Source organism: Felis catus, chromosome C1 (genome assembly GCF_018350175.1).
Source record: "Felis catus isolate Fca126 chromosome C1, F.catus_Fca126_mat1.0, whole genome shotgun sequence".
Classification (NCBI taxonomy): Eukaryota; Metazoa; Chordata; class Mammalia; order Carnivora; family Felidae; genus Felis; species Felis catus.
In genome coordinates, this window is record NC_058375.1 from 27,171,888 (window position 1) to 27,199,039 (window position 27,152).

General features: G+C 38.4%; 1 protein-coding gene across 7 annotated transcripts in view; it reads right to left on the reverse strand.

Moving 5' to 3' along the window:
• KIAA0319L (KIAA0319 like) overlaps positions 1–27,152 on the reverse strand; it is a 98,428-nt gene that overhangs the window by 34,959 nt on the left and 36,317 nt on the right. For all 7 annotated transcript variants that reach the window (XM_006934561.5, XM_045035530.1, XM_045035531.1 and 4 more), the window contains 3 exons: positions 5,538–5,784; positions 3,075–3,176; positions 58–155 (listed from right to left, as the gene is read on the reverse strand). In XM_006934561.5, coding sequence (XP_006934623.2) covers positions 58–155; positions 3,075–3,176; positions 5,538–5,784 — 447 coding nt within the window. The remainder of the gene's footprint in view (positions 1–57; positions 156–3,074; positions 3,177–5,537; positions 5,785–27,152) is intronic.

A 27,152-nucleotide genomic window follows, 5' to 3' on the forward strand; every position in this document is an offset into this window, starting at 1 on the left:
TTAGAAAATGGTCAGCACCTCTTCCCTGGCCCTACAAATGAGAGGAGGCAAATTCACCTTGGATAGTTTGAGGATCTGGGAATGTTTCCCTTCCATCTCGCCACTGTAGTCTTCGGGATGAGTAATCAGCTGCCAGTCGTAGGTGTAGGTTTCTCCTATAGAAGGGCAGTTACAAAAATCATGAAAACACACACCTACACACAAGGAGGGCAGCCACACATCCTGCCAATAACAAATCTCTTTTAAATCTTGACAAGGATTTAGTTTTTAAGATTCCACCCCAAAGCCTATAGGGAAAACCAAACGTTTTGTTGAAAAAAGAGATTCTGCTGACTCAGCTACAGTCAGGGCTTCTTCTACTTTCTCCCAGCAGTGCTCTTTCCTGCCCCATATCCACCCTCCCATTGAGAGAGGCCAATCCTCCCTCCAAATACTGGGTTGCTCATGGTGTGGTGTCACAGTGAAAGTACATGCCCTACCAACCACTACAGATGAACTTACTGGGAACAAAGGCCATTTTCTTGCAAAACTTCTTTTGCAACAAAGAACAGCAATGACTTCTAAATAACATGGTTCAAAAATAGCTTTTTTACAGAGTGCTAACAATGCTTGTCTCACTGAGGTCATCACACCCTGGTGAGTTAAAAGAGCTACTTCATTCCTGCTGAGCTAAATAACACACTGCAGAAGATGGTAGGGGATGGCCCATTTAAAACAGGCCCCACTGAAATTAATTAAGATCAAATGAAGCATTAAATGGTCCTCATTTGTAGCTCAGACTATATGACTGAGTAGGGCAAGGACAGAATCCTGTTATCTAAATGGAATCCCTCCTTCGTGAAAGTGGTCTTAAATTTGGGGGAGGGAGGAACTAAATTCATGTCTGGCTAGGGAACGAAGGCTTAGTTTACATTACTACTCAAAAGGAAAAAAGAAAAAAAAAAAAACCTCAAAAGCATAACAGAGAATGGCCAAACCTAATTCCAAGATAGCCTTCATCTGAAGACCAGATTGTATTTTATAAGCCTAAGATACGAGATCTATTACTCTTCCTTCCTCCCCAAAATACTAGTTTTGTGTTGGCCAGCCGTCAGCCCTGCGCAGCTCTCACAAATGTATTTTGCAGAAGTCAGGTTAGGTGAGAAGCAGGAAAGCAACTGCAGCAGTGGGACTGGTGCTAAGAGATGACATTTCTTCCAACTGTAATTGGAAAATTTTTTCCACACAGAAAACAGACTCACACCAGTTTGGGAACTGACAATTTTATAATATCTAAGGCTGGCAATGCAATTTCAAGAAAGGACAATATTCCTAGGACAGAAAAGCTTGGGGGATGCATTATGCCTTACAGCCCAAAATTTGCCCAAGGGTAGGAACAACTGAGGATAGGTCTGCTAGACAGAATGCTGGTTTAAATGATTCAGGGCAGTGGTTTTCAAACCATGCCTCCGAACCCCAGAGAGATCCTGAGAGGCGCTTCAGGGACTGCCACAGGAGATGAGGGGGAGGAAGAGTAGGCAGAGCTGGTCCTGTTCATCTGTCCTCAACCTTTGAAAATCTGAAACCATTCATCTCATGTATCTGATAAAGGCTGAGCAACTCATGGAGAGGAGAGTTGAAAAGAATCTGTTTCTCGGGGCGTCTGGGTGGCTCAGTCAGTTAAGCGTCCGACTTCAGCTCAGGTCACGATCTCAAGGTTCGTGAGTTCGAGCCCCACATCGGGCTCTGTGCTGACAGCTCAGAGCCTGGAGCCTGCTTCAGATTCTGTGTCTCCCTCTCTCTCGGCTCCTCCTCCGCTCATGCTCTGTCTCTCTCTCTCTTTCAAAAATAAATAAAAACATTAAAAAAAAATTTTTTTTTTAAAAGAAAAGAATCTGTTTCTCAACCTATGTGGTTTGGAATACTGATCTACAAGGTGACAGCACCACACAGACATGAACATGCAAACAGGGGTTAGACAAGAAGATAAGGCAGAACTCAGCTGCTTTTACAAAACAGTGGAGGCAACCACAGCTCAAGGCTGTTCTCTCCTCACCTCCATCTTCAAAGGCCACCCAATTCATTCACCTTAACTTACCACCAGAGCGGGGAAGGAAAAAGCTTCTCTGGAGGAAGTTGGAATGAACTGATAATTTGAGGGCAGAAATATAGAACAGAGAGGGCATTTAGGTTCTGGAAAAGTACTTTTGCATAAATATACTATTTGGTATTAGGCCTATTAGAAAGCAGGACTACTGTACAGGACAAGAGTACATGTACCTAAAATGGGAGGACTCCAACCTGAATCCTAGAGTAGGACATTCTTCTTGACTCACCTTTAATGAGGGGAACATAAACCCAATGCAACCATTTTCCATCAAAGTATGCTTCACTACTGTCAAAGGAAGTTTTAAGAAGCGCATATATGTTTCTAAGTCAAATTCTGGTCTATCAACATATACTTCAAAGGTGAAAGGGATACTCACAGTATAAAAGTTTTCTTAAATACTGAATGAATCGTTCCCTAATTTATGTATTTTATAAATCTGAATTTTATGTATCACATTGGGCTTGTCTTTTTTTTAATGTCAAATCTATATTAGCAGTAGTCTTGAATAACTTTTCTACAACTGCTATATCTACTATTTACTAGTTGTTTGGACAAAATAAATAGATTAACCTAGCCTAAGTTTCTTCCTCTTTCAGTGGGTACAACACAACCTCAGTTTAATGAGCATCAGCTATATGCTAGGCACAGACTGAAGCAAGTCCCTTGTATGCCATCTCATTTTGCCCTTAAAAACCTCATAAAGTAGAAATTATCCTCATTTTACTAAGAAATAAATGGAAACTTAGAAATAATTTGCTTAAAACCACTCAGATAATGACTGGCTGAGCTGGGATCTGAATCAGGCTTGACATCAAAGCCCATGATCTCAAACACTACATTACACTGCCTCTCACATCAGATAAATATTTGTGCATGTGCACACTATATCCTGTTCTCACAGGTCTCTTGCAATGAGTAAATGAGTTAAGGTATGTAAATATCATTATAAATTAAAACATTATCCAAATGTAAGGGGATGTTTTACCTTCAAGTGGTTCTTGCAGAACAAATGCATTTAACTGAACTTCATTTTTAGGCAGGGTGATCTGGACACTCTTTCCAGCGGATACCACCAGCTCCTTTATAACTAGAAACAAAGAAAATATACAGGACATAAGAAATTAGATCTAGACTATCTCATTTCTCTCCCTCCTTTGGGGCCCAATTTGTTTTATAAATAATATTCTGCTATTTCCTTTATTTCCTCATTATTTATCTACTTTCTAATCCCCTGAAATTTGATTCTGCCCCCACTTTTCTCCTGACAAAGATCTTTTGAGGTCATCAACAAATTGATCCTTAGCAAATCCAATAGTTCTTTCTCAACTCACATACTTTACTTCTGTGGCATCTAATAATGCTGACTGCCTCGTTATTAAAACTCTCAGTTATCATGACACCATATTGTTCTACTTTTATTCCTTGTTCTCTGAGTTTTTCTTCACTGTATTTTAACTAGTCTGTCCCTAAGCCCTCTTTATATAGTACTTTCCATGGAGTTCAATAATTAAAGTTCTACAGTGTCTCAAGGATCATCTTTATGCTAATAAATAACCTTCTAATAAAATACATCTGTAACATTCCTGGAAGAAATGCCAAATATTGATCATGAAGCTAACCTTAATAATTTCTTTCTATTCCAGTTGCTACAACCATAGACTTAGGTTATTCCAACAATCTTAACTGGTCTTCCCTCTGCTAACACTCCCCACTGTAATCTATTCTGTCTTCTTCAAATACTACCCCCACCATGTTACTCTCCTACTTAAGACCCCCCTACTCCCACACCATGTTCGAGGCCAACTCCTAATCTGGCATTAGAGAACCATTATCATCTGATCACACCACCTCACCTTTCCTACCCAATTCTGCCTCAGCTGTATTCATTTTCCCTCTTGTGCTCCATACAAGACATGGTCTACTCTTGGGGACTTTGCTAATGTTACTTCCTTCAACTTGGCTATATGTTTTCTTTATTCTAAATCAGTACTTTGTTTCTAGCTTAAAGCCAGTCTTCTCTCCAAGAAATCTTCTCAGACCATTTCAGTTCAAACTTACCTATTTCCTGAACTACTTCAGCATTTCTGGAATACCCACATCAGCTAATAGCTATATACATACGCTCTTCATACTATTCAATAACTATCTCATACATGTCTAGGTTTCTCAACCTTGACATTACTGACATTTTGGACCAGATAACTCTTTGTTGTAGGGGGTGGGAGGAACTGTCCTACACACTGTAAGATGGTTAGCAGTATCCCAGGCCCCCACCCACTAGGTGTCAGTAGCAACCCTCCTCCATAATTGTAACAACCAAAAATATTTGCAGGTTATTGAGAACTACTATTATATAAATCTTATTTCTCTGACAATAATTGTCATTTGGCATGACACCTAGGAATTAGAGAGCTTAAAGCAAACAAATGGCTGGTCCATCCATATTTCTTAGAAAACATGAAATTTGAGATTTATCTGCTTGAGAACACTGCACTTGGGGAGAAAGGAAATCTTCCTTATGGAAGTTTCAGCATTTAGACCCCCTAAGAGGTTGAATAAGAATTCTCTGAAGTGACTTTCAGAAAGAGAAAGAGAAAGAGAAAGAGAAAGAGAAAGAGAAAGAGAAAGAAAGAAAGAAAGAAAGAAAGAAAGAAAGAAAGAAAGAAAGAAAGAAAGAAAGAAAAGAGAAACCACTATACTCATAAAGAGTGTAATGGACAAAAATATAGCATTGCTCAAACCCTTCACAATTACACCAAAAATTACAGGCATTCTGCCTGAACACAAAAATTACTTTAATACCTCAGGCTTGAAACCCCAAAATTTCATGTTATACCACCATGAAAGAAGACCCTGGGAAATCAAAAATCAGCAAATATTCATTTTCATTGGCTTGGCTTCACCCTGTTGCCTTTTCAGGGGATAAAGAATTAGTTTCCTTGATTAACCACTTCCTCCTAATACCTTAGAACAGCACTCATGAAGCACAGACTTGTTAAGGCAACACTCCTTATAAATTTCCTTCCTATGGGTTGCTTAAAAATAAAGATGCTGCTGAAATCAGAGAGACAAAGAACTGACATACAATCAGACATTCAGAAGGCAAATAGGTACGTAGATCCAACGGTCTTCCCACTGGCTTCTGTTTGTTTGGTTCCTTGAACATTACTTAATTGAATCTTGTGCCTTTTAGTCCCCAACACAGTGGAATCTGGCTCTGGGCAAAAGAGCCTCATAAATTCTCATAGGCTGGGGCCTGCTGAGAAAAAGGATGGAGAGCCCCAAGTCCTATGATTACAGATACAATGACAGGATTATTATTTTTTCCCCCTAATCCACAGCACTTAAAAGTCATGCCTCCCTCCTTTTCTTGCAGTAAAGGGGACACTGTGATCAAACGCTCTACTTTTTATATCTTATCTCCAAGGACAGAAGCAAAGGGCCTCACCTGGGTATGGTGCTGAGGTGCTCTGGAAAGAGGCCTGGGGGGTAGGGGTAGCATAACTGTAGGAGGGAGCCACTGGCAGAGGGGTAACAATCTGGATTCTCCCAGGGCTTTTTATGTGCTGAGTGCTAGGCGTAGCACCAGGATCCTCTGATGTCTCAGGCTGGACTGACACATTCTTTGACCAACCAGGAGTCTCCGCAGTCAGGACTGTGGTTAAGGGACTGGAAATTACAATGGCCTTGTGGACCTAAAGAAATGCAAACATTCGCTTGAATAGGCAAAAGTTATACAGCCAGTTTTTAGGTTATGTCTCATAAAATAATTACATGTTAAATGTCTTTATGAAAAATGCAAAACTGTCAAAAATATTAAAGAAACTAATCTCACCACCCAAACTGGTGTTCAAATGTTGTTGTCAGTCTTCCCAGTCTTTTTTACTATGCAAAGAGGTTTGCTTAAAACAAAATAGTCATAACCATTCTATGCATACTCTTTTACCTTCTTTTCTCAACATTTACATTAAATCTTTCTACAAATACTTCTTAAGCACTTATGGAACAGGGGCTGTGGATCCAAAATATAAATAAGACAGAATAGCTGTGCTCAACAAGTGCACGGTCTAGTGGGAGAGAGAACAAAAAACCTAACAAGCCAAAATGATAAATACACCTATAAAGGTTACACTGAGCCCAAAAAGCATGGTCTGAAGAGTACTTATCTCCTCTCTTGAAGAGGGAGCATGTGAAGGACAGTTTCAATAAATAAATAAAGGCTTTTTCTAGAGGACAGTCCTAAGCTGAGTTTAAAAAGGTAAACAGTTTTTTACTAGAAAAAAGCTGAGAGGAAAGAGAATATAGGTACAGGAAATGAGATTAGCATGGCTTGTGTTGGGAGCTGAGAGTCATAAGCAAAGTGAGAGGTAGGAAGTAATGGAGGATGAGCTGGAAAGACTGTCAAGAGCCAGACTAAAGAAGACACATGCTATTTTAAGGTGCCAGGTAGTGTTGAGCAATTACAGTGTTGTAGACAGGGAAGAGACAAGGTCAGGTTTTTGTCTTAAATGGATCATTCAGGTTGCTGCATCATGTAAGGGTTTCAAGAACTAAGACAACAGCAGAAATACCACTTAGGAAGGTACTGCATTCATCCAAATGAAAAATGATGAGCGGCTACACAAAACTGGTGGTATGGATTTTTTTTAATCAACTGAATTGAAGTGTATTTTACAGAAAGTAAACCGCATGCTTTTAAAGTGTATAGGACTATGAGTTTTGACAAGGGTATATACCCAGGTAACCACAATCAAGATAGAAACCATTTCCGTCAGCCCCAGAAGTTGGCTCATTCCCTTTGCAGTAAATTCCTGCCTCCACCCTCAGGCTCACGCAACCACTGATTTGTTTTCTGTCTCCATTGGTTAGTTTGGGCTTTCTTATAGTCCATATAAAATGAATCTATTTCTGGTCACGTACCATTTTTGTTCCTGGCTGCTTTCACTCAACATATTTAAAAAAAAATTTTTTTAATGTTTTTATTTATTTTTGAAGGAGAGACAGACAGAGCATGAGCAGGGGAGGAGCAGAGAGAGGGAGACACAGAACCCGAAGCAGGCTCCAGGCCCCAAGCTGTCAGCACAGAGCCCGACGTGGGGCTCGAACCCACCAACTGCGAGATCATGACCTGAGCCAAAGTCGGACGCTCAACCGACTGAGCCACCCAGGCGCCCCTCACTCAACATATTTTAAAGATTCATCCATGTTATTGTGTATATCAGTAATTCCTTCCTTTTTATTACTGAGTAATATACCATTCTAGAGATATACTAAAATTCATTTACCCATTCATCTATTGATAGAGATTGAAGCGGTTTTCAGTTCTCAGCTCTTGTAAATAAATCTGCTATAAATGTTTGAATACCAAAGTTTCTGTTAACATGTGTTTTAGTTAATTTGGGGTAAATACTCAGAAGTCTTTATTGCGGGTTACATATAAGTGTATATTTAAGTTTATGAACTGTTATCTAAAGTGGCTACACCATTTTGCATTTCTACCAGCAATGTATGAGAGTTCCAGGTGCTCCACAACTTCACCACACTTGGTATTCTTGGTCTTTTTATTTTTCATCATTCTAGTAGTATCTCACTGTGATTTAATTTGCATTTTTTTGATGACTAATGAGGCTGAATATTTGTTTATGTGTTTACTGGCCAGTCATATGTTTTCTTTAGTGACATTCAAATCTTTGTCCACTTTTTTTTTTTTACTTTATTAAGACATAACTGACATACAATAAACAGGACATATTTAAAGTGTACAATTTGGGGCGCCTGGGTGGCGCAGTCGGTTAAGCGTCCGACTTCAGCCAGGTCACGATCTCGCGGTCCGTGAGTTCGAGCCCTGCGTCAGGCTCTGGGCTGATGGCTCAGAGCCTGGAGCCTGTTTCCGATTCTGTGTCTCCCTCTCTCTCTGCCCCTCCCCCGTTCATGCTCTGTCTCTCTCTGTCCCAAAAATAAATAAACGTTGAAAAAAAAATTAAAAAAAAAATAGTGTACAATTTGACAAATTTTACTATATGCATACTTTGAAACCATCACCACAATCAAGATAATGAGCATATCCATCACTTCCAAAGATTCCTCATGCTCCTTTGTAATCCCTTCTCCCAACTCCCAGCCCCAAGCAACCACTGCTCTGCTTCTGTCACTGCAGATTAGTTTGCATCTTCTAGTATTTTATATAAACAGAATCACATTCTATGTACTCTGTCAGCTTCTTTCACCCAGCGAAATTATTTTGCTATTTATCCACATTGTTGTCTGTATCAGTACCTTTTCCTTTATGATTGCTGAGCAACGCATATATTAATATACCACAATTTGTTTATTCATTCACCAATAGATGGACATATGGGCTGGTTCCAGTTTTTGCCTATTACAAATTGACTTGCTATAAATATTCCTCTATAAGTCTTTGTATGAACCATATATCCTTTCATTTCTCTTGTGTAAATATCTGCAAGTAGAATGCCTGGTCATAAGGGAGATACGCCTTTAACTTTAAAAAAACTACCAAACTATTTTCCAAAGTTGTATCATTATATAGTCCCACCACTGGTATGAGAATTCCAGTTGTTCTACAACCTTGACAGAAATTGGTTTTTTTGTCTTTTTAAGTCTTTTTAAGTTTAGACATTATGGAGGTGTGTAATGGCATCTTATTGTTGTTTTAATATCCATTTTCCCAATGATTAATAAGTATCTTTTCATGCACTTATTGGACACTTTTGTCCCAACACTGTATTGGATTGTATGAATTCTTTGATGGACTATCTGTTCAAATCCTTTGCTTTATTATTAGTTTTCTGATTAAGTTCAACAGCTCTTTATGTATTCTAGAATAAGAGCTTTGTTGGGTATTTAATTTGCAAATATGGTTTCCCAGTCTGTAGCTTGCCTTTTCATTTTTGTTACTGGTGTCTTTTAAATAGCAAAAGTCTATAATTTTTTATTCTAATTTATCATTTTTTTTCTTTTATGGTTCATGCTTTTAGTGATATGAGTTTATTTATTTATTTAATGACAAGATCACAAAAGGGTTCTCCTGTGTTTTCTTCTATAAGTTTTATAATTTGAGCTCTTACATTTAGGTCTATGATCCATGAGATAATTTTTCTGTACAGTAGGAGGTAAGGGTCAATGTTCATGTTTTTTCATATCACTATCCAATTGTTCCAGCATCTATTTATTGAAAAGATTATCCTCTCCCCATGGACTTGCCTTGGCACATCAACTAACCATATTTGCGTGGGTCTATTTCTAGATGTTATTCTGTTTCACTAATTTAGTCTATCTTTACACCAATACTACTGCTTTGATGACTGCAGCTTTACACTAAGTCTTAAAGCTACAGAGTTTAAATCTTCCAACTCTGTTGTTTATTTTCAAGGTCGTTTTGACATTCTAAGTCCCAATCCATGAACATGATTGTACCAGTTTTCTAGGGCTGCCATAACAAATTACCACAAACTTAGTGGCCTAAAACAACAGAAACTTATTCTCTCACAGTTCTAGAAGCCAAAAGTTTGAAATCAAGACATTTGCAGGGCCACAATCCTACTGAAGGCCTTTGGGGAGACCTTCTTTGCCTCTTCCAACTCCCAGAGGCTCTTAGCATTTCTTGGCTTGTGGCAACATAACTTCAATCGCTATCTTCACCTTCACATGACTGTCTTCCTTGTGTCTCTCTGGGTCCAAATCTACCTTTGCTTCCTCATGAAAGGACACCAGGCATTGGATTTAGAGTCCACCCTAAATAAATAAAGAATGATTTTAACTTAAGATCCTTAACTAACTACATCTACAAATATCCTATTCCCAAATAAGGGCAAATACTGAGGTCCCAGGAGGACATTATTTTGAAGGGAACACTCTTACAATGCGGTATTATTTCTCCATTTATTTAGTTCTTTACTTTCAGCGATGTCTTACAGTTTTTGGTATGTAGCTCTTGCACATATTTTGTTAAATCCATCCTTAAGTATTTTATGTTTTTGTATGCCATACATTTTTTATTTTTATTTTTCTTAATGTTTATTTATTTAGAGAGAGAGACAGAGCATGCACGCAAATGGAAGAGGGGCAGAGAGAGAAGGAGAGAGAATCCCAAGCAGGCTCTACACTGGCAGCCCAGAGCCCAACACGAGGCTCTATCTCACGAACCATGAGATCATGGCCTGAGATGAAATCAAGAGTCAGATGCTTAACCAACCAAGCCATCCAGACACCCTGGATGCTATACATTTTTAAAAACTTCAATTTCCAAGTATTCATCACTAATATATAAACACAATTGATTTTTGTATATTGGTCTTATATCCTGATGCCGTTCTGAATTCCCTTAAGTAGTTCCAGTAGTTTTTGTGTAGATTCCTTGGAATTTGGGGGGTACATGATTCTATCATCTGTGAATAAAGGCAGTTTTCCTTCTTTATCTCCAATCTGTATTCCTTTAATTTCTTTTTCTTGCATTATTACATTAGCTAGGACCTCCAGTACAATGCTGAGTAAAAGTGGCTAGAGCCACTATTTGCTGGGCAATGTTCATCTTGTTTTCCTTTGTATCTTTGAACACGGGTTCCTTTAACTTTTTAAGCATGTTTTTAACAGCACTGAAGTCTTGCTAAATCTGACAGCTGAGTCCTCTCAGAATTCACTTCTACTGATTACTTTTCTTTCCCTAAATATGGGTCATACTTTCCTGATTCTTTTTTTACATGTCTCATGACACCTGGTTGGAAACTGGAAATTTTAGATCATATACTGCAGCAATTCGGGATTCTATTTTATTTTTCTGATGGGCTGTTGATTATTTTTAGTAACTTCTGTGTGCTTAAACTGAAGGATCAGACTCCCTCCACAGAATGTTGCAAGTGATACCTTTGGCTCAGTTTTGTTTTGTTTTTTATTCTTATTTTATTTTAGCCTGGCTTCCTAGGTGTCGCTCCTGTATCTGCACAGTTTAGCAGTCAGTCAATGATTTGGGCAGAGGTTACTCAAACACATTAAGCCCATAAACCTTCACCCTCTGCCAATCCATCTGTGTGTTCCTTGGGGAATGCACTGAAAGTTGCAGCCAATTCTCAAGTCTCCTTTGATTTTTAGCTTTTACCAGGTTCTCTTGGGTATTTTGGGTTTCTCCGTTGACCAGGGATATGTGGAGAGCTTATCTTAGCCCTTCTATGGCTCTCTTATTTTTAAGATCTTCCCATTAAGTTTCTGGCAGGCCCACCACTCATCCCAGCAGGCACTGCAATCTCAGGCTAGCAAAGCTGTGGATTCTCTCCATTCATTCCCAGCTAAGTTTGCCACGTTCAGTTGTCAAAGCTATGAGTTTTCACCCTTTGCCCCAAGCCATGTCAAACCTCTAGAAAAGTGGCTAGTTTTCATGTCCAACCACACACGTAAAACTACATTTCTTGTCACCTGAGCTGGAGTGATGGAGGTAGACACTGATGGGGGAAGCCCCAGGAAGAAGACTACAGACACCCACTGTACTTGCTCAAAGCATTATCAGCTGAAATGCTTCTCAATTTGCTTCTGCCTCTATTATATTTTTAGTAGCCTGAAATATTTTTGACAATTCTGTTCAGTTTTATACGTATTTTTTCAATGAGAAAATTAGGGACCCTCTCATGATGCCATAAGTGGAAGTTCTCTAATCTCTATTTTCCCATTTTTAAAATCATTTACATTTCTTTTGAAATTCTTTAACTGTTCACTCACTAAAACCATTTTCCTTTAACTTCCATTAGTTTTCTGAGCATACTTTGAAGTCTTTGACTACTAACTCCAATATCTGAATCAAACTAGAGTCTGTTTCCACTGACTGCTTTTACCTCCTGAGTGTGGGTCACTTTCTCCTCTGTCTTTGCATGTCTAACAGTTTCTGTTTGAATACTGGACATCTAATATATGCAGTGACTCTGGATTCTACTGTATTTTCATTGGGATTATTTACAGTATTTTTTTTTTCTAGTAGGCAAGTAACTTATCTGGACTTAGAACTGTAGACTTTGCTTCCTCTGCAATATGCAGCAACTGATATCTTTGTGTAATTCCCACAGCTGTTTTTTCTACCTGGTCCCCTGCAGGTGTTCTCGTTTAATCTGGTGATAAGCAAAACAATTTTGCCATAGATTGTACCCAGAATTGGGGCCTGCTCTGTGCTTTCTTAACTTCATGAGATTATTCCGTAAATTTTTTCAGCCTTAGACTCTGTACTTGGACTCCCTAAGTCAGTAAGACTTCAGATTTCTGCCACCTGAGCTATATATCGTTGAGGAATGCACTCAGTTAAACGCACAGAACTCACTTTGCATTACATTCTGTCTTTCAAAGACAGAACTCTGCCTCTCTGATCTCTGCCTGCTTTATTACCATGCCCTCTGGAATCTTCCTATGTAGGTGTAGTTTAGAGGTTCAGCCAGGGATTTTAGTAGAGTTTATTGTCAGGTTATGGATTTCACCATCTTCTGTGCTTTTCTTATTTTCCCCATAAATTTTCAGGGAATTTTTCTATCCTGAAATCTGTTCTTTGCCACCATAAGGAAATAAAACTAAAGTTTTCCACTGCCACTCTCCTCTGCTGTGGGGGTTAGCTAATGCCTTCAGGCAAAAATTTTAAAAAGCTGCAAACTCACAATTCTTATCACTTCCAGTTGCTGTTTTTTCAAGAATAAGCTCTCCTTTAGCTTCTGTCTGCTTTGGGATCCTTTCCAATTTCCTTAAATACATTTTTTTTTTTTTACATATTTTATAATTATTATCTGTGGGAAGATTCAGGAGACCACTTTACACTGCCACCATTACTGGAAATTCCTCCTGTGGGATGAATTTTAAAATATTAAGAATCTAATACTTGTGAAGCTGAAATGCATCAGGGGCTTGGGGGAAAGAATCTAAGATGAATCCCATGTTTCTAGCTTGAGTGGAGGGACTAACTATAGTGGTATCAAAAACTAAGATAGACTACAAAGGAGCAACTTTAAGAAAATAACAGGCAAGTTATGTTTTAGACATACTAAACCTGAGGTACAGCCGGGAAATTCAAAGCGACCCAGAGTTGGAATCAAGATCCCAAAGATAGCAACTGAAGCCATGGGAATACATAAGCTTGCCCAAGAAGAGCAAGTAAGGAAAGGAAACGAGGCTTAAAAATAGAATACTTGGTGGCACAAAAACAGACACATAGACCAATGGAATAGAATAGAAACCCCAGAACTAGACCCACAAACGTATGGCCAACTCATCTTTGACAAAGCAGGAAAGAACATCCAATGGAAAAAAGACAGCCTCTTTAACAAATGGTGCTGGGAGAACTGGACAGCAACATGCAGAAAGTTGAAACTAGACCACTTTCTCACACCATTCACAAAAATAAACTCAAAATGGATAAAGGACCTAAATGTGAGACAGGAAACCATCAAAACCTTAGAGGAGAAAGCAGGAAAAGACCTCTCTGACCTCAGCCGTAGCAATCTCTTACTCGACACATCCCCAAAGGCAAGGGAATTAAAAGCAAAAGTGAATTACTGGGACCTTATGAAGATAAAAAGCTTCTGCACAGCAAAGGAAACAACCAACAAAACTAAAAGGCAACCAACGGAATGGGAAAAGATATTTGCAAATGACATATCGGACAAAGGGCTAGTATCCAAAATCTATAAAGAGCTCACCAAACTCCACACCCGAAAAACAAATAACCCAGTGAAGAAATGGGCAGAAAACATGAATAGACACTTCTCTAAAGAAGACATCCGGATGGCCAACAGGCACATGAAAAGATGTTCAGCGTCGCTCCTTATCAGGGAAATACAAATCAAAACCACACTCAGGTATCACCTCACGCCAGTCAGAGTGGCCAAAATGAACAAATCAGGAGACTATAGATGCTGGAGAGGATGTGGAGAAACGGGAACCCTCTTGCACTGTTGGTGGGAATGCAAATTGGTGCAGCCGCTCTGGAAAGCAGTGTGGAGGTTCCTCAGAAAATTAAAAATAGACCTACCCTATGACCCAGCAATAGCACTGCTAGGAATTTATCCAAAGGATACAGGAGTACTGATGCATAGGGCCACTTGTACCCCAATGTTCATAGCAGCACTCTCAACAATAGCCAAATTATGGAAAGAGCCTAAATGTCCATCAACTGATGAATGGATAAAGAAATTGTGGTTTATATACACAATGGAATATTACGTGGCAATGAGAAAAAATGAAATATGGCCTTTTGTAGCAACGTGGATGGAACTGGAGAGTGTGATGCTAAGTGAAATGAGCCATACAGAGAAAGACAGATACCATATGGTTTCACTCTTATGTGGACCCTGAGAAATTAACAGGAACCCATGGGGGAGGGAAAGGAAAAAAAAAAAAAAAACAGGTTAGAGTGGGAGAGAGCCAAAGCATAAGAGACTCTTAAGAACTGAGAACAAACTGAGGGTTGATGGGGGGTGGGAGGGAGGAGAGGGTGGGTGATGGGTATTGAGGAGGGCACCTTTTGGGATGAGCACTGGGTGTTGTATGGAAACCAATTTGTCAATAAATTTCATATAAAAAAAATAGAATACTTGGGAATAACAATGCTCCTGTAATGAGGAAAAATATCAATTAATTAAAACTGACCCAGAAATAACAGAGAGAACAGAACTGGTAGACAAAGGTATTAAAATAATAATTATTATATTCCATATATTCAAGAAGCTATAGGAAAAAGTGCATGACTTCATATATTAAGTAGTGACACGGAAGATTTTTTTTTTTTTTTTTTAGTTTTTTTAATGTTTATTTATTTTAGAGACAGAGAGAAAGAGAGTGAGTAGGGGAGAGGCACAAGAAGAGGGGGACAGAGAATTCAAAGCAGGCTCTGTGCTGTCAGCAGAGAGCCCGATGTGGGGCTCAAACTCACAAACTATGAGATCATGACCTGAGCCAGAGTCAGATGCTTAACCAACTAAGCCACCCAGGAGCCCCAGGAAGATATTTTTTTTAAAAGATCCAAATCAAGCTTCTAGAGATGAAGATTATAATGTGTAAGATGAAAAATACACTCTGGAGAATTCTGTGTTTGTGTGAGCCACTGCTGTGATTAAGGTATTGTTATCCTGGCTTATGTACAGACACATACACAAAATACATTGCAAAGATTAAATGGCACAGTAGACAATGCAGAAGAAAAGATAAGTAAACTTAAAGACATACTAACAGAAATGATTTGAAATGAAACACGCAGAGAAAAGACTGAAAAGAAATGAACAAAGTAGCAGCAACTTGTAAAACAAATTCAAGTGACCAAAAACACTTTGGAGTTCTCAAAGGAAGGGGGGACAGTAAAATCTTTGAACAAAATAATAGTCAATAATGTCCAAATCTGATGAAAACTATAAACCCACACTTGAATATAAATTTGAGTTTATGCTCCAAGGATAAGAAACAGAAAGAAAACTACACCAAGGAATAACAATGGAATTACTTAAAACAGCGATAAAATCGTAAAAGCAGCCAGAGAAAAAAGACACATTATGTATAAAGGAAAGAAATATATAAAAATTACAGCCGACTTTTCAATGAAATAACACAAGCTAGAAGATACTGCCACAGTATCTTTAAAGTACTGTAAGCAGGGGCACCTGGGTGGCTCGGTCGGTTAGGTGTTCAACTCTCAATTTTGGCTCAGGTCATGATCTCATGGTTCGCAGGATCAAGCTCCATGTAGGGCTCTGCGCTGGCATGGCAGAGCCTGCTTAGGGTTCTCTCTCTCTCTGGCCCTGCCCTGCTCTTTCTCTCTCAAATAAGCCTTTTTTTAAAAAAGGTATTATAGGGTACCTGGGTGGCTCAGTCGATTAAGCATCCAATTTTGCCTCAGGTCATGATCTCATGGTTCGTGAGTTCAAGGCCCGCATCAGGCTCTGTGCTGACAGCTCCAGCCATGCCAGAGCCTGCTTCAGATTCTGTGTCTCCCTCTCTCTCTGTCCCACCCCTGCTGACACTCTGTCTCTGTCTCCCTCAAAAATAAAAATAAACATTAAAAAAATTTTTTTAATAAAAAAGGTACTATAAGCAAAAAAAACAAAAACAAAAACAAAACAACCCTGCCAACTTAGATTTACTTAAACAGCAAAGGTATTTTTCAAAGATGAAGGTGAAATAAAGACTTTTCAGACATACAAAAGCTGAAAGAATTCATCACTACAAACCTACACCACAAGAAATGATAAAGAAAATCCTTCAAGACAAAGAAGATGATACCAAATGGAAACCTAGATCTACATAAAGTAATAAAGAGCACTGAAAATAGTAACTAATTGGTTATATATTTCTTCTTATTATCCAAATCTCTTTGGAAGGTAACTGGCTGTTTAAAACAAAAATAGTAGTAATAGATGCTATGGTTTATAACATGTGGAAGTAAAATGTATGACAACAATAGAGCAAAGGATGGAAAGAGAAAACAGAAGTGTCGTAAGGCCCTTACATTATATATGAACTAGTAAAATATCATTTGAATGTAGTTCTTGATAAGCTAATGATGTGAACTATAAACTCTATAGCAACCAGTAAAACTACATAACTATTATAACTATTAATCTTTTTATTGCTGCTGTAAAAAATTATATTAGCAGCCTAAACCATAAAAATTTATTATCTTACAGTTCTGCAGGATAATAATCCAGCACAGATCTCACTGGGGTAAGATTAAGGTGTTCACAGGGCTTTATTCCTTTTTGGAGGCTTTAGGAGAGAATCTGTTTCCTTGCTTTTCCCATTTTCTAGAAGCCATCTACTTTCTGTGGCTCATGGTCCCCTCTCTCCATTTTCAAAGCAAGAAACGTTACATCTCTCTATGTCTTTCTTCTATAGTTATATTATCCTCTTCCACATTTAAGGACTCTTGTGTATAAATTGGGCCTACCAAAAAATGCAAGATAATCTCCCTATTTTAAGGTCAGCTGTTTAATAACATTAATTCCATCTGCAACCCTACTTCCTCTTTGCTATGTAACATAACATAGTCACAGGTTCCTGAGAGTTGGACATTGGCCTCCTGTTCTGCCTATCACCACTAATAAATCAAGAAAAGCAGGTAAAATGGAATAAAAAATAGTTAATTTCAGGGAGAGCATAAAAATAGGGATAAAATGAACAAAAAACACGTGGGACAAACACTAAATAAATACTAGGTAGTAGAATTTGACTCCAATCACATCAGTAGTCACATTAAATAGTCTACATATCTCAGTTAATCACCAGAGATTCTGAGACTGGAAAAAAAGCAATATCCAGCTATATGTAGCCTATAAAAAATACATTTTAAATATAAAAACACAAGTAAGTTAAAGGTAAAAACATGAAAAAAAAGATACATTATGCTAATACTAACCAAAAGAAAACCTGACTGGATATATCAATATCAGACAAAACAGATTTCAGAGCAAAGAATATTATCAAAGATAAAGAAGATGATTTTATAATGATAAAAGGGACAATTCACCAAGTGTATGTAACAATCCTAAACATTTACACAGCTAATAAAATTTTCAAAGTACATGAAGCAAAAGCTAATCTAACAGTGAGGAGAAACAGATATATCCACAAATATAGTGTGATATTTCATCACCTTTCTAAATAACTGATAGAAACTAACAGAAAATAAGTAAGGATATAGAAGATCTGAACAACAGTAACCAATTTGACCTATTTGACATTTATAGAACACTCACCCAACAATAATAGTAGGATACATATTCTTTTCAAATACACAATGAACATTTACCAAGACAGACCATTTTCTGAACCATAAAACAGGTCTCAATGCATTTAAAAGGATTTAAGTCATACAACATTCACAGACAGCAATGCATTAAAATTACATTAAATTACCAATCAATAAGACAACAATATCTGGAAGGCCCTCCCCCCCCCCCAATATTTGGATACCACATTACATACTTCCAAATAACCCAAGAGTCAAAGAAATAGTCAAAAAGGAAATTTAAAAGTATTCTGAACTGAATGAAACTGTAAAAACAAAATATCAAAACTTGTAGGATTCAGCTAAAGCAGTACTTAGAGGGAAATTTATAGCACTAAAATGCCTATGTTAGAAAAAAATCTGAATTAACGATTGAGATATCTTAAGAAACTAGAAAAAGAGCAAATGAAATACAAATTATGAAGAAGAAATGAAATAATAGATTAGAGCAGAAATCAATAAAATAGAAAAGCAATAGAGAAAAATGAATGAAACCAAAGATTCATTAAGAAAATCTAGTCAGTCTGATGCGGGGAGAGGGGGGGAGAAAGCGGAAGGGAACACAAATTACCAATATAATCACTACAGGTTCTACAGTTATTAGAAGGGCAATAAGGGAATATTATGAGCAACTTTATGCCAGTAAGTTTGACTATTGGGACAAAATGCACAAATTACCTGAAAGACACAATCTGCCCAAGTTCACTCATGAAGAACTATTATAGATAACCTAAATTGCTATGTATCTATTATATAGATGAATTTATAGTTTAAGATTTTCCTGCAAAGAACTCCAGGTCAAGATAGCTTCACTGGGGAGTTATATTGAACATTTAAGGAATAAATAGTACCGGTTCTACACTAACTTTTCCAAGAAACGAAAAGAGTTAAAACTTTCAGCTCATTTTATAAGGCCAGTATTTCTTTGATGTTAAAAATCACAGGCTAATATCCCTCGTGAATACAAATTCAAAATTCATAACAAAATTTTAGTAAACCAAATATAACAATATACAGAAAGGATAATATATTATGACTAAGTAGGTTTTATCTTAGCAACACAGGGTAATTTAATACTCAAAATCAATCAAGGTATTCGCCATGTTAACACACTGAAAACAAAAACCCATATGATCATATCAATACATGTAAAAAAAAAAAAAGCATTTGACAAAACCCAACATTTATTCCTGATACAAATTCACATCAACACTTTCACCACTTTTATTCAACATTGTAGTAAAGGTTCTAGGCAGTGCAATAAGGCAAGAAAAAGAAGTAACAGGCATCCACATCAGAAAAGAAGTAAAATGGTCTTTATTCACAGACAACATGATTATAAATAGAGAAAATCCAATGGAATCTACAAAAAAGTTACTGGTATGATTAAGTGAGCTTAGCAAGGTTTCAGGATACAAGATCAATCTACAAAAAGTAATTATATTTCTACACACTAGCAACAAACAGAAACTGAATTTTTTTTATAGTCTCTTTCACGGAGCATTTTAGAAACTGAATTTTTTAAATGCCAATTATAATAGCACCAAAAGTATAAAATACTTAGAAGTAAGTGACAAAATATGTGCAAGATCTATACCCTGAAAACAACACATTGCTGAAATTAACGATGATGTAAATAAAAAGAAAGATACACTGTGTTCATGGATCACTAGATCACTATTATTATTAGGCTATCAATTCTCTCCAAATTGATCTATAGCCCCAAGATAGTCCCAATAAAAATACCAGAAGGCTTTTTAAAAATAAATTGACAAGATGATTTTTTTGACAAAATGATTCTAAAATTTATATGGAAACATAATGGACCCAGAATAGCCAAAAATTTCTTTTTTAAATTTTTTATATGTTTATTTGTTTTTGAGGGAGAGAGAGAGAAAGAGAGCATGTGAGTGGGGGAGGAGCAGAGAGAGGGAGACAGAAAATCCAAAGCAGGCTCCATGCCATCAGCTTAGCCCAACGTGGGGCTCAAACCCACGAACCCTGAAATCATGACCTGAGCCAAAGTCCGACGCTCAACTGAGCCACCCAGGCTTCCCCTAGCCAAAAAATTTCTGATAACAAAGAACAAAGCTGTAAGATTTACATAATCTGAATAAAAGACTTACTACAAAGCTATCATTATCAAGACAGTGTGGTGTTGAAGTGCCTGGCTGGCTCAGTCGGTAGAGCAGGCGACTCTTGATCTCAGGGTCATGAATTCAAGCCCCACATTGGGCAAAGAACTTACTTAAAAAAAAAGACAGGGTGGTGTTGATATAGACAATGTATCAATATAAACAAATAAAATGATGGAACCAAAAAGAGTCCAGAAATAGATTCATAAGTATATAGTTAACTGATTTTCAATAAAGTAAAAAGCAATTCAGTGGAGAAAGGATGCAAAAAATATGGTGCTACCACAACTGGATATTCATATGCTAAAAAACAAAACAAAACAAAACCCTTCCATCCACAGCTCCTACCATGCACAAAAACATTCTAGACCTGAACTTAAAAACTTAAAACTATAAAGCTTTCTGAAGTTAGGATAAAATCTTTCTAAAACACAATACCAAAAGCATGATCCATAAATTTAAAAAACTGATAAACTAGACATCATCAAAATTAATATCTGCTTTTCAAAAGACACTGCTAAGAGAATGAAAATACAAGCCACAGATTGAGAGAATATTTACAAATCAAATTTCTAATAAACGACATATATGCAGAATATGTATGTGAGAGGACAACCCAATTTTTAAAATGGGGAAAACTATAAACACGTTACCAAAAAATATATAAATGGCAAATAAGTACATGAAAAGATGTTCAACATCATCAATCATGAAGAAAATGCAAAGAAAAGCCACAATGAGATACTATTAACACACCTATTACAATGTCTAAAACCATACAAAGTTTAGTGAGAAGGTGGAACACCTAGAACTTTCATACATTACAAATGAGAATGTAAAATGGTACAACTGCTTGGAAAAAGTCTGGCGGTTTCTTATAATATTAAATATATACCTACGATATGATGCAGCTATTCCACTCCCAGGTATTTATCCAAGAGAAATCAGAGTATATCCCCATACAAAGACTTTTACACAAATTTTCTAACAGCCTTATCTGCACCCAAAAATCTAGAAACAATTCAAATGTCCATCAACAGGTGAACAGATAAACAAATGATGTATCCATACAGTGGAACACTATTTAGCAATTAAAGGGAACCAACTACACACTATGTAGGATGTGACACATACTACAACAAGGATGAACATCAAAACATGATGCTAAGTGAAAGAAGCCAGACTCAAAAGACTATATATTGCATGGCTCATTTATATGAAAAGTCCAGACAAGGCAAATTTGAAGAGATTAGTGGATGCCTGGGGCTAAGAGTGGGAGTGGGGATGGCACAAGGGAAGTTTTTGGGGTGACAGAAATGTTAAACTGGATGGTGGTGATAATGCACAACTCTATGCTTAATAAAATCACAAAACTGTATGCTTACAAGGAGTGAGTTTTATGGCATCCTCAATAAAGTCGTTAAAAAAAGTACATAATGTATGATTCCATTTATATAAAAATTCTGGAAAATCTATAATAACCTAAAGCAGATCAGTGGTTGCCCTGGGGTAAGGGAGGGAGAAGGAAGGACAGATTATAAAGGGACAGGAGGAAACTTTGGGGCGTAACGGATATGTTCATTACCTTTTTTGTGGGGATGGTTTTATAGGTATATTTTTGTTAAAACAAATTATACACTTTAAACATGTACATACAGTTTATGTCAATTACACTTCAAGAAAGCTGTTTTTTAACAGTATGGTATTCACATGGAACAAAAACAGACACTCAGATCAATGGAACAGAATAGAAATGGACTCACAAACGTACGGCCAACTAATCTTTTTTTTTTTTTTTCAACATTTTTTTATTTTTGGGACAGAGAGAGACAGAGCACGAACAGGGGAGGGGCAGAGAGAGAGGGAGACACAGAATCGGAAACAGGCTCCAGGCTCTGAGCCATCAGCCCAGAGCCTGACGCAGGGCTCGAACTCACGGGCCGCGAGATCGTGACCTGGCTGAAGTCGGACACTTAACCGACTGCGCCACCCAGGCGCCCGAACTCACGGGCCACGAGATTGTGACCTGGCTGAAGTCGGACGCTTAACCGACTGCGCCACCCAGGCGCCCCAACTAATCTTTGACAAAGCAGGAAAGAAGAGCCAATTGAATAAAGACAGTCTCTTCAGCAAGTGGGGCTGGGAAAACTGGACAGTGGCATGCAGAAAAATGAACCTGGACCACTTTTTTACACCATACACAAAAATAAACTCAAAATGGAGGAAAGACCTAAATGTAAGACAGGAAGCCATCAAAATCCTCAAGGAGAAAGCAGGCAAAAACCTCTTTGACCTAGGCCGCAGCAACTTCTTATTCAACATGTCTCTGGAGGCAAGGGAAACAAAAGCAAAAATGAACTATTGGGACCTACCTCATCAAAATAAAAAGCTTCTGCACAGCAAAGGAAACAATCAGCAAAGCTAAAAGGCAACCAACAGAATGGGAGAAGATATTTACAAACGACATATCAGATAAAGGGTTAGTATCCAAAATCTATAAAAAACTTATCAAGCTCAACACCCAAAAAACAAATAATCCAGTGAAGAAATGGGCAAAGACATGAATAGACACTTCTCCAAAGAAGACATCCAGATGGCCAACCAACACATGAAAAAATGCTCAACATCACCCATCATCAGGGAAATACAAATCGAAACCACAATGAGATACCACCTCACACCTGTCCGAACGGCTAACATTAACAACTCAGGCAACAACAGATGTTGGTGAGGATGTGGAGAAAGGGGAACTCTTTTGCACTTCTGGTGGGAATGGAACTGGTGCAGCCACTCTGGAAAACAGTATGGAGGTTCCTCAAAAAATTAAAAATAGAACTACCCTATGACGCAGCAATTGCACTGCTAGGTATTTATCCTAAGGACACAGGAGTGCTGTTTCGAAGGGGCACACGCACCCCAAAGTTTATAGCAGCACTATAGACAATAGCCAAAGTATGAAAAGAGCCCAAATGTCCATCGATGGATGAATGAATAAGGAATATGTGGTATATATATATACAATGGAGTATTACTCAGCAATCAAAAACAGTGAAATCTTGCCATTTGCAACTACATGGATGGAACTAGAGGGTATCAGGATAAGTGAAATTAATCAGAGAAAGACAAATATCATGACTTCACTCATATGAGGACTTTAAGACACAGAACAGATGAATATAAGGGAAGGGAAGCAAAAATAATATAAAACCAGGGAGGGGGACAAAACATGAGACTTTTAAATATGGAGAACAAACAGGGTTACTGGAGGAATTGTGGGATGGGGGATATATTTTAATTTTTTTAATGTTTTTATTTATTTTTGAGACAGAGAGAGACAGAGCATGAACAGGGGAGGGGCAGAGAGAGAGGGAGACACAGAATCTGAGGCAGGCTCCAGGCTCTGAGCTGTCAGCACAGAGCCCGACACGGGGCTTGAACTCACAAACCGTGAGATCATGACCTGAGCCGAAGTCGGACGCTTAACCAACTGAGCCACCCAGGCACCCCTAATCAAAAATATATTTTTAATGGCTGAACAACTTCAACTTTCCCCTTATTAGACAGACTGCTTCCATTTTTTAATTAAATAGCATCTTATCATTGTGTATGAAGCTCTTTCTTTATTTAGGAATTGCTGCTTTAGAACAGATTCCCAGAAATAGAAGAGTATAAATCCTTTTAAGCAAGGCAGGCAGATTTTTATTTTTAAAGAATTTGTTTATTATTTATTATTATTAAATTTTTAAAAAGCAGGAAGAGGAGATATGAAGCAAATCATTTTACTTCAGAAACTATGAAGTAATACTAAAAATTTGTAGAGGATGATATAGGGTTGAGATTTGGGTGAAATTTCCTTAGGCAATTTTTTTCTGGCACTTGACAGAAATAAAAACCAACCTAATTCTGAACTAACCGTAAGTCATATAATCATGCCCCAGGTGCATACACCTATTTCATCTTCAAAGAAGCTTTATTCAGAATGATGAGAGGCTTCTATTCACATTCTCTTTCACTATTTCTCTCTCACTCCTTCTCCCACTTCTTCCTTCTGCTTTCTCCCCAGGCCTAGTTGGGACTGCCTTCCCCTCATCAAACAAGCCAGCCCAGTGATTAATATCATAATTCCAGATGACCCGAAAAACTTCCACCATGAGCTGTTCGGTTTTGAGTATCAGGAGCCTGCAGGACCCACACAGGATGTTCACACTTATCCAGGCCATATCATCACAGTCCAAGTAGGGGGCCCTCCTTGGTAATACGCATGCCACCCTGGTGACTACTTAATAAAAAAGAACGAACGGTTCATAGAAATTGAACTTTCAACACATTTTGACTTGAGACACAACTGTATTAAAATAAAACAAAAACTATCATTGTCATTAACAAAAAATCCTACTAGAAGACAGTCTTCCTACAATAGCAAAGCCAGTGGGGTTTAAAGACATACCAACCCAGTTCTCAGCAACTAAAGCTGAGGCTGGAGAACAGGGCAGGGTTTATTTTTGCAGCAGTTAGTTACAAAGTTATGTCTTCTCATAGTCTCCTTGGAGAAACTAAGACCACCATGAAGAGAGAAAGGGAGAGGGATGATAAGGGTGTTGGCTAAGAGATGGCTGGTTTTGAGACTTTCTTCCCAAGGCTCAAGGTGTGCCAATTAGCAACGCTCTATTAACCCATCCACACCAAAACCTTCACCACTGCCTGCATCCTAAGTTAACTTAGCAAAGTAGCCAACAGGGGTACCTGGCTGGATCAGTCAGTGGAGCGTGTGACTCTTGATCTCAGGGTTGTAGGTTCAAGCCTCATGTTGGGTATAGACATTACTTAAAAATAAAAAAAAAAACCTTAAACAAAGTAGCCAACAAACACATTTTTAAATTCACTTCATATAGTGAAATAGATAAAAAAAAAAAAAAAAAAAGATAAGCTGATGAAAGAACCAGAAAATTTAGGAGATGAGAGGAGAAAGGGAGCAGTTAAGGGGGGAGGGGAGGAAAAAGGAAAGGGTATTCTAGTTCAGGCACTAATACTTTTGAGAAAAGAACAGTACAGTTGCAGGGATCTCTGCACACCCACACACAACAAGGGCACAGGCTACCCAGTTTTTCTTTCAATGCAATAAGCCAGTAATGTAAGGTTAGAATGGTGGTGGGGGAGGGGGCATTTAGTGCATATGTGTGCACCCAGACAGTACTAGAAGGGCCTCGGTCACTGAGGGGTAGCAAAGTCATACAACTTATCCAGGCCAGGGAGCTGGAAGGGGGCCTGAGGCTAAACAATTTTTGGTAAAAGTTATTGGCCTGTCCGCTGCCCAGATAACAGAGAATGAGAATCTGAGGGAAACTAGGCCTGGCCCTTAGGAATTCCAAATATGTCAGGAAATAATAGCCAGAAGAATAAATGAACCCTTGGCAAAAATTTCACAACCCTAAAGGATTATAGGGAAGATTTTTTAGTTTTTATCTTTTTAATGTTTATTTATTTTTGAGAGAGAGAGAGAGAGAGACAGAGTGTGAGTGGGGAGGTGCAGAGAGGGAGATACAGAACTCGAAGCAGGCTCCAGGCTCTGAGCTGTCAGCACAGAGCCTGACGCGGGGCTCAAACTCACGGACTCACAGACTGTGAGATCGTGACCTGAGCCGAAGTTGGCCACCCAACCCACTGAGCCACCCAGGCACCCCAGGAAAGATTTTTTTTAAATCGTAATGAAGTTGGGGCACTTTGTTGGCTCAGTCGGTTAAATGTCTGACTTTGGCTCAGGTCACAATTTCACAGATAGTGAGCTCAAGCCCCACACTGGGCTCTGTGCTGACAGCTCAGAACCTGGAGCCTGTTTCAGATTCTGTGTTCCCTCTCTCTCTCTCTGCCCCTCCCCCTGCTCACACTTGGTCTCTTTCTCTCTCTCTCTCTCTCTCAAAAATAAGTAAACATTAAAAAAAATTTAACAAAAAAATAAAAAGTAAATAAAAATCAAAACAAAGTGATCAAGCAAAAAACCCTGAAAACCAAACCAAACCAAACCATGGGACAAAGGGAGACAGAACTGCTGGGTTTCGTACTCGGTTATGCAAGGCTCTTCTCTGTCGCTGCCCACACCCCACACCTCTATCTGCTGGTAAGATGTAGAGTCAGCACAAGAATTTTCCTCAGTAAAAAAGGCAGCAGAGAGGTGCCCAAAGGCTTGACTCATTTATCCTCTCAGATATTTGTCCCACAGAAAGGCACTGGCTTACAGGGGATGAAATGATGGTGGTGGCAGAGAAAGGGGCGCCTCAGTTTTCCTAAAGCCAAACCTTCCATGTGGGGACACCTAACTGTACCTTCATTTCCTGGGCTCAGAGAACATTCCTCTCCTCGTTTCACAAAGCAGGCCTGGCAGCAATTAACTGCCAGTGGCTGAACTGCAATAAGCCTTCATTCTCCTCCTGCTGACAATTCAGAGACAATTCACCGCACAGAAAGGACACAGCACTTAAACCAAGCAGTACGAGCCTCTCCTTCTTTAAGGTGATAAAGGGGAATAAATTGGTGACATTCCTTTCCATTTTTGGAATTGCAAAAGGTCCACAATACCGCTCTTAGATACAATATTTGTATGTCTCCAAAAGAATGAAGAATGCTACTAACAACCCAATGCCTTCACAGCTCTGCAGGCATTTCAGGCAAGACGAGAGCAATTTATGATACAATTTCTTACCACTTTGGATGCCGAGTTGCTTGACCTACCTTAATGCCAACAGTACAAACTAGAAACTAGTACTGCTATCCAGCCATCCCTAATTAGAAGGAGAAGATCTGCAGCGTATACACTTCCTTCCCTTTCCCTAGTGCATTAAGCACAAGCTTGAGCTGCAAGTACTCTCCTAAAAGAAATGCCTACCAGTTAACTATTCTGAATGCGCAAGGTGATTCTACCACCCTTCCAGAACTATCCAAGGCCTCAAGCTCCTACGAATGGCATATAAGGTCAAACATAATGTCTGGAACTGAAGACTTCACTTTGCCCTATTATTTTACAATGCTTACAGTTCTCAGCAAGTGATGCCAACCTATATAAATGCCTCTGTGCAACATTGCACAAAGACCCCCTCCTACTCTTGCGGCTCATAGTTCAAGTTCAATATTTCCCCCCTCCATGTCCACCCACTCTCTGTTTTAGACCCTAAAGCTC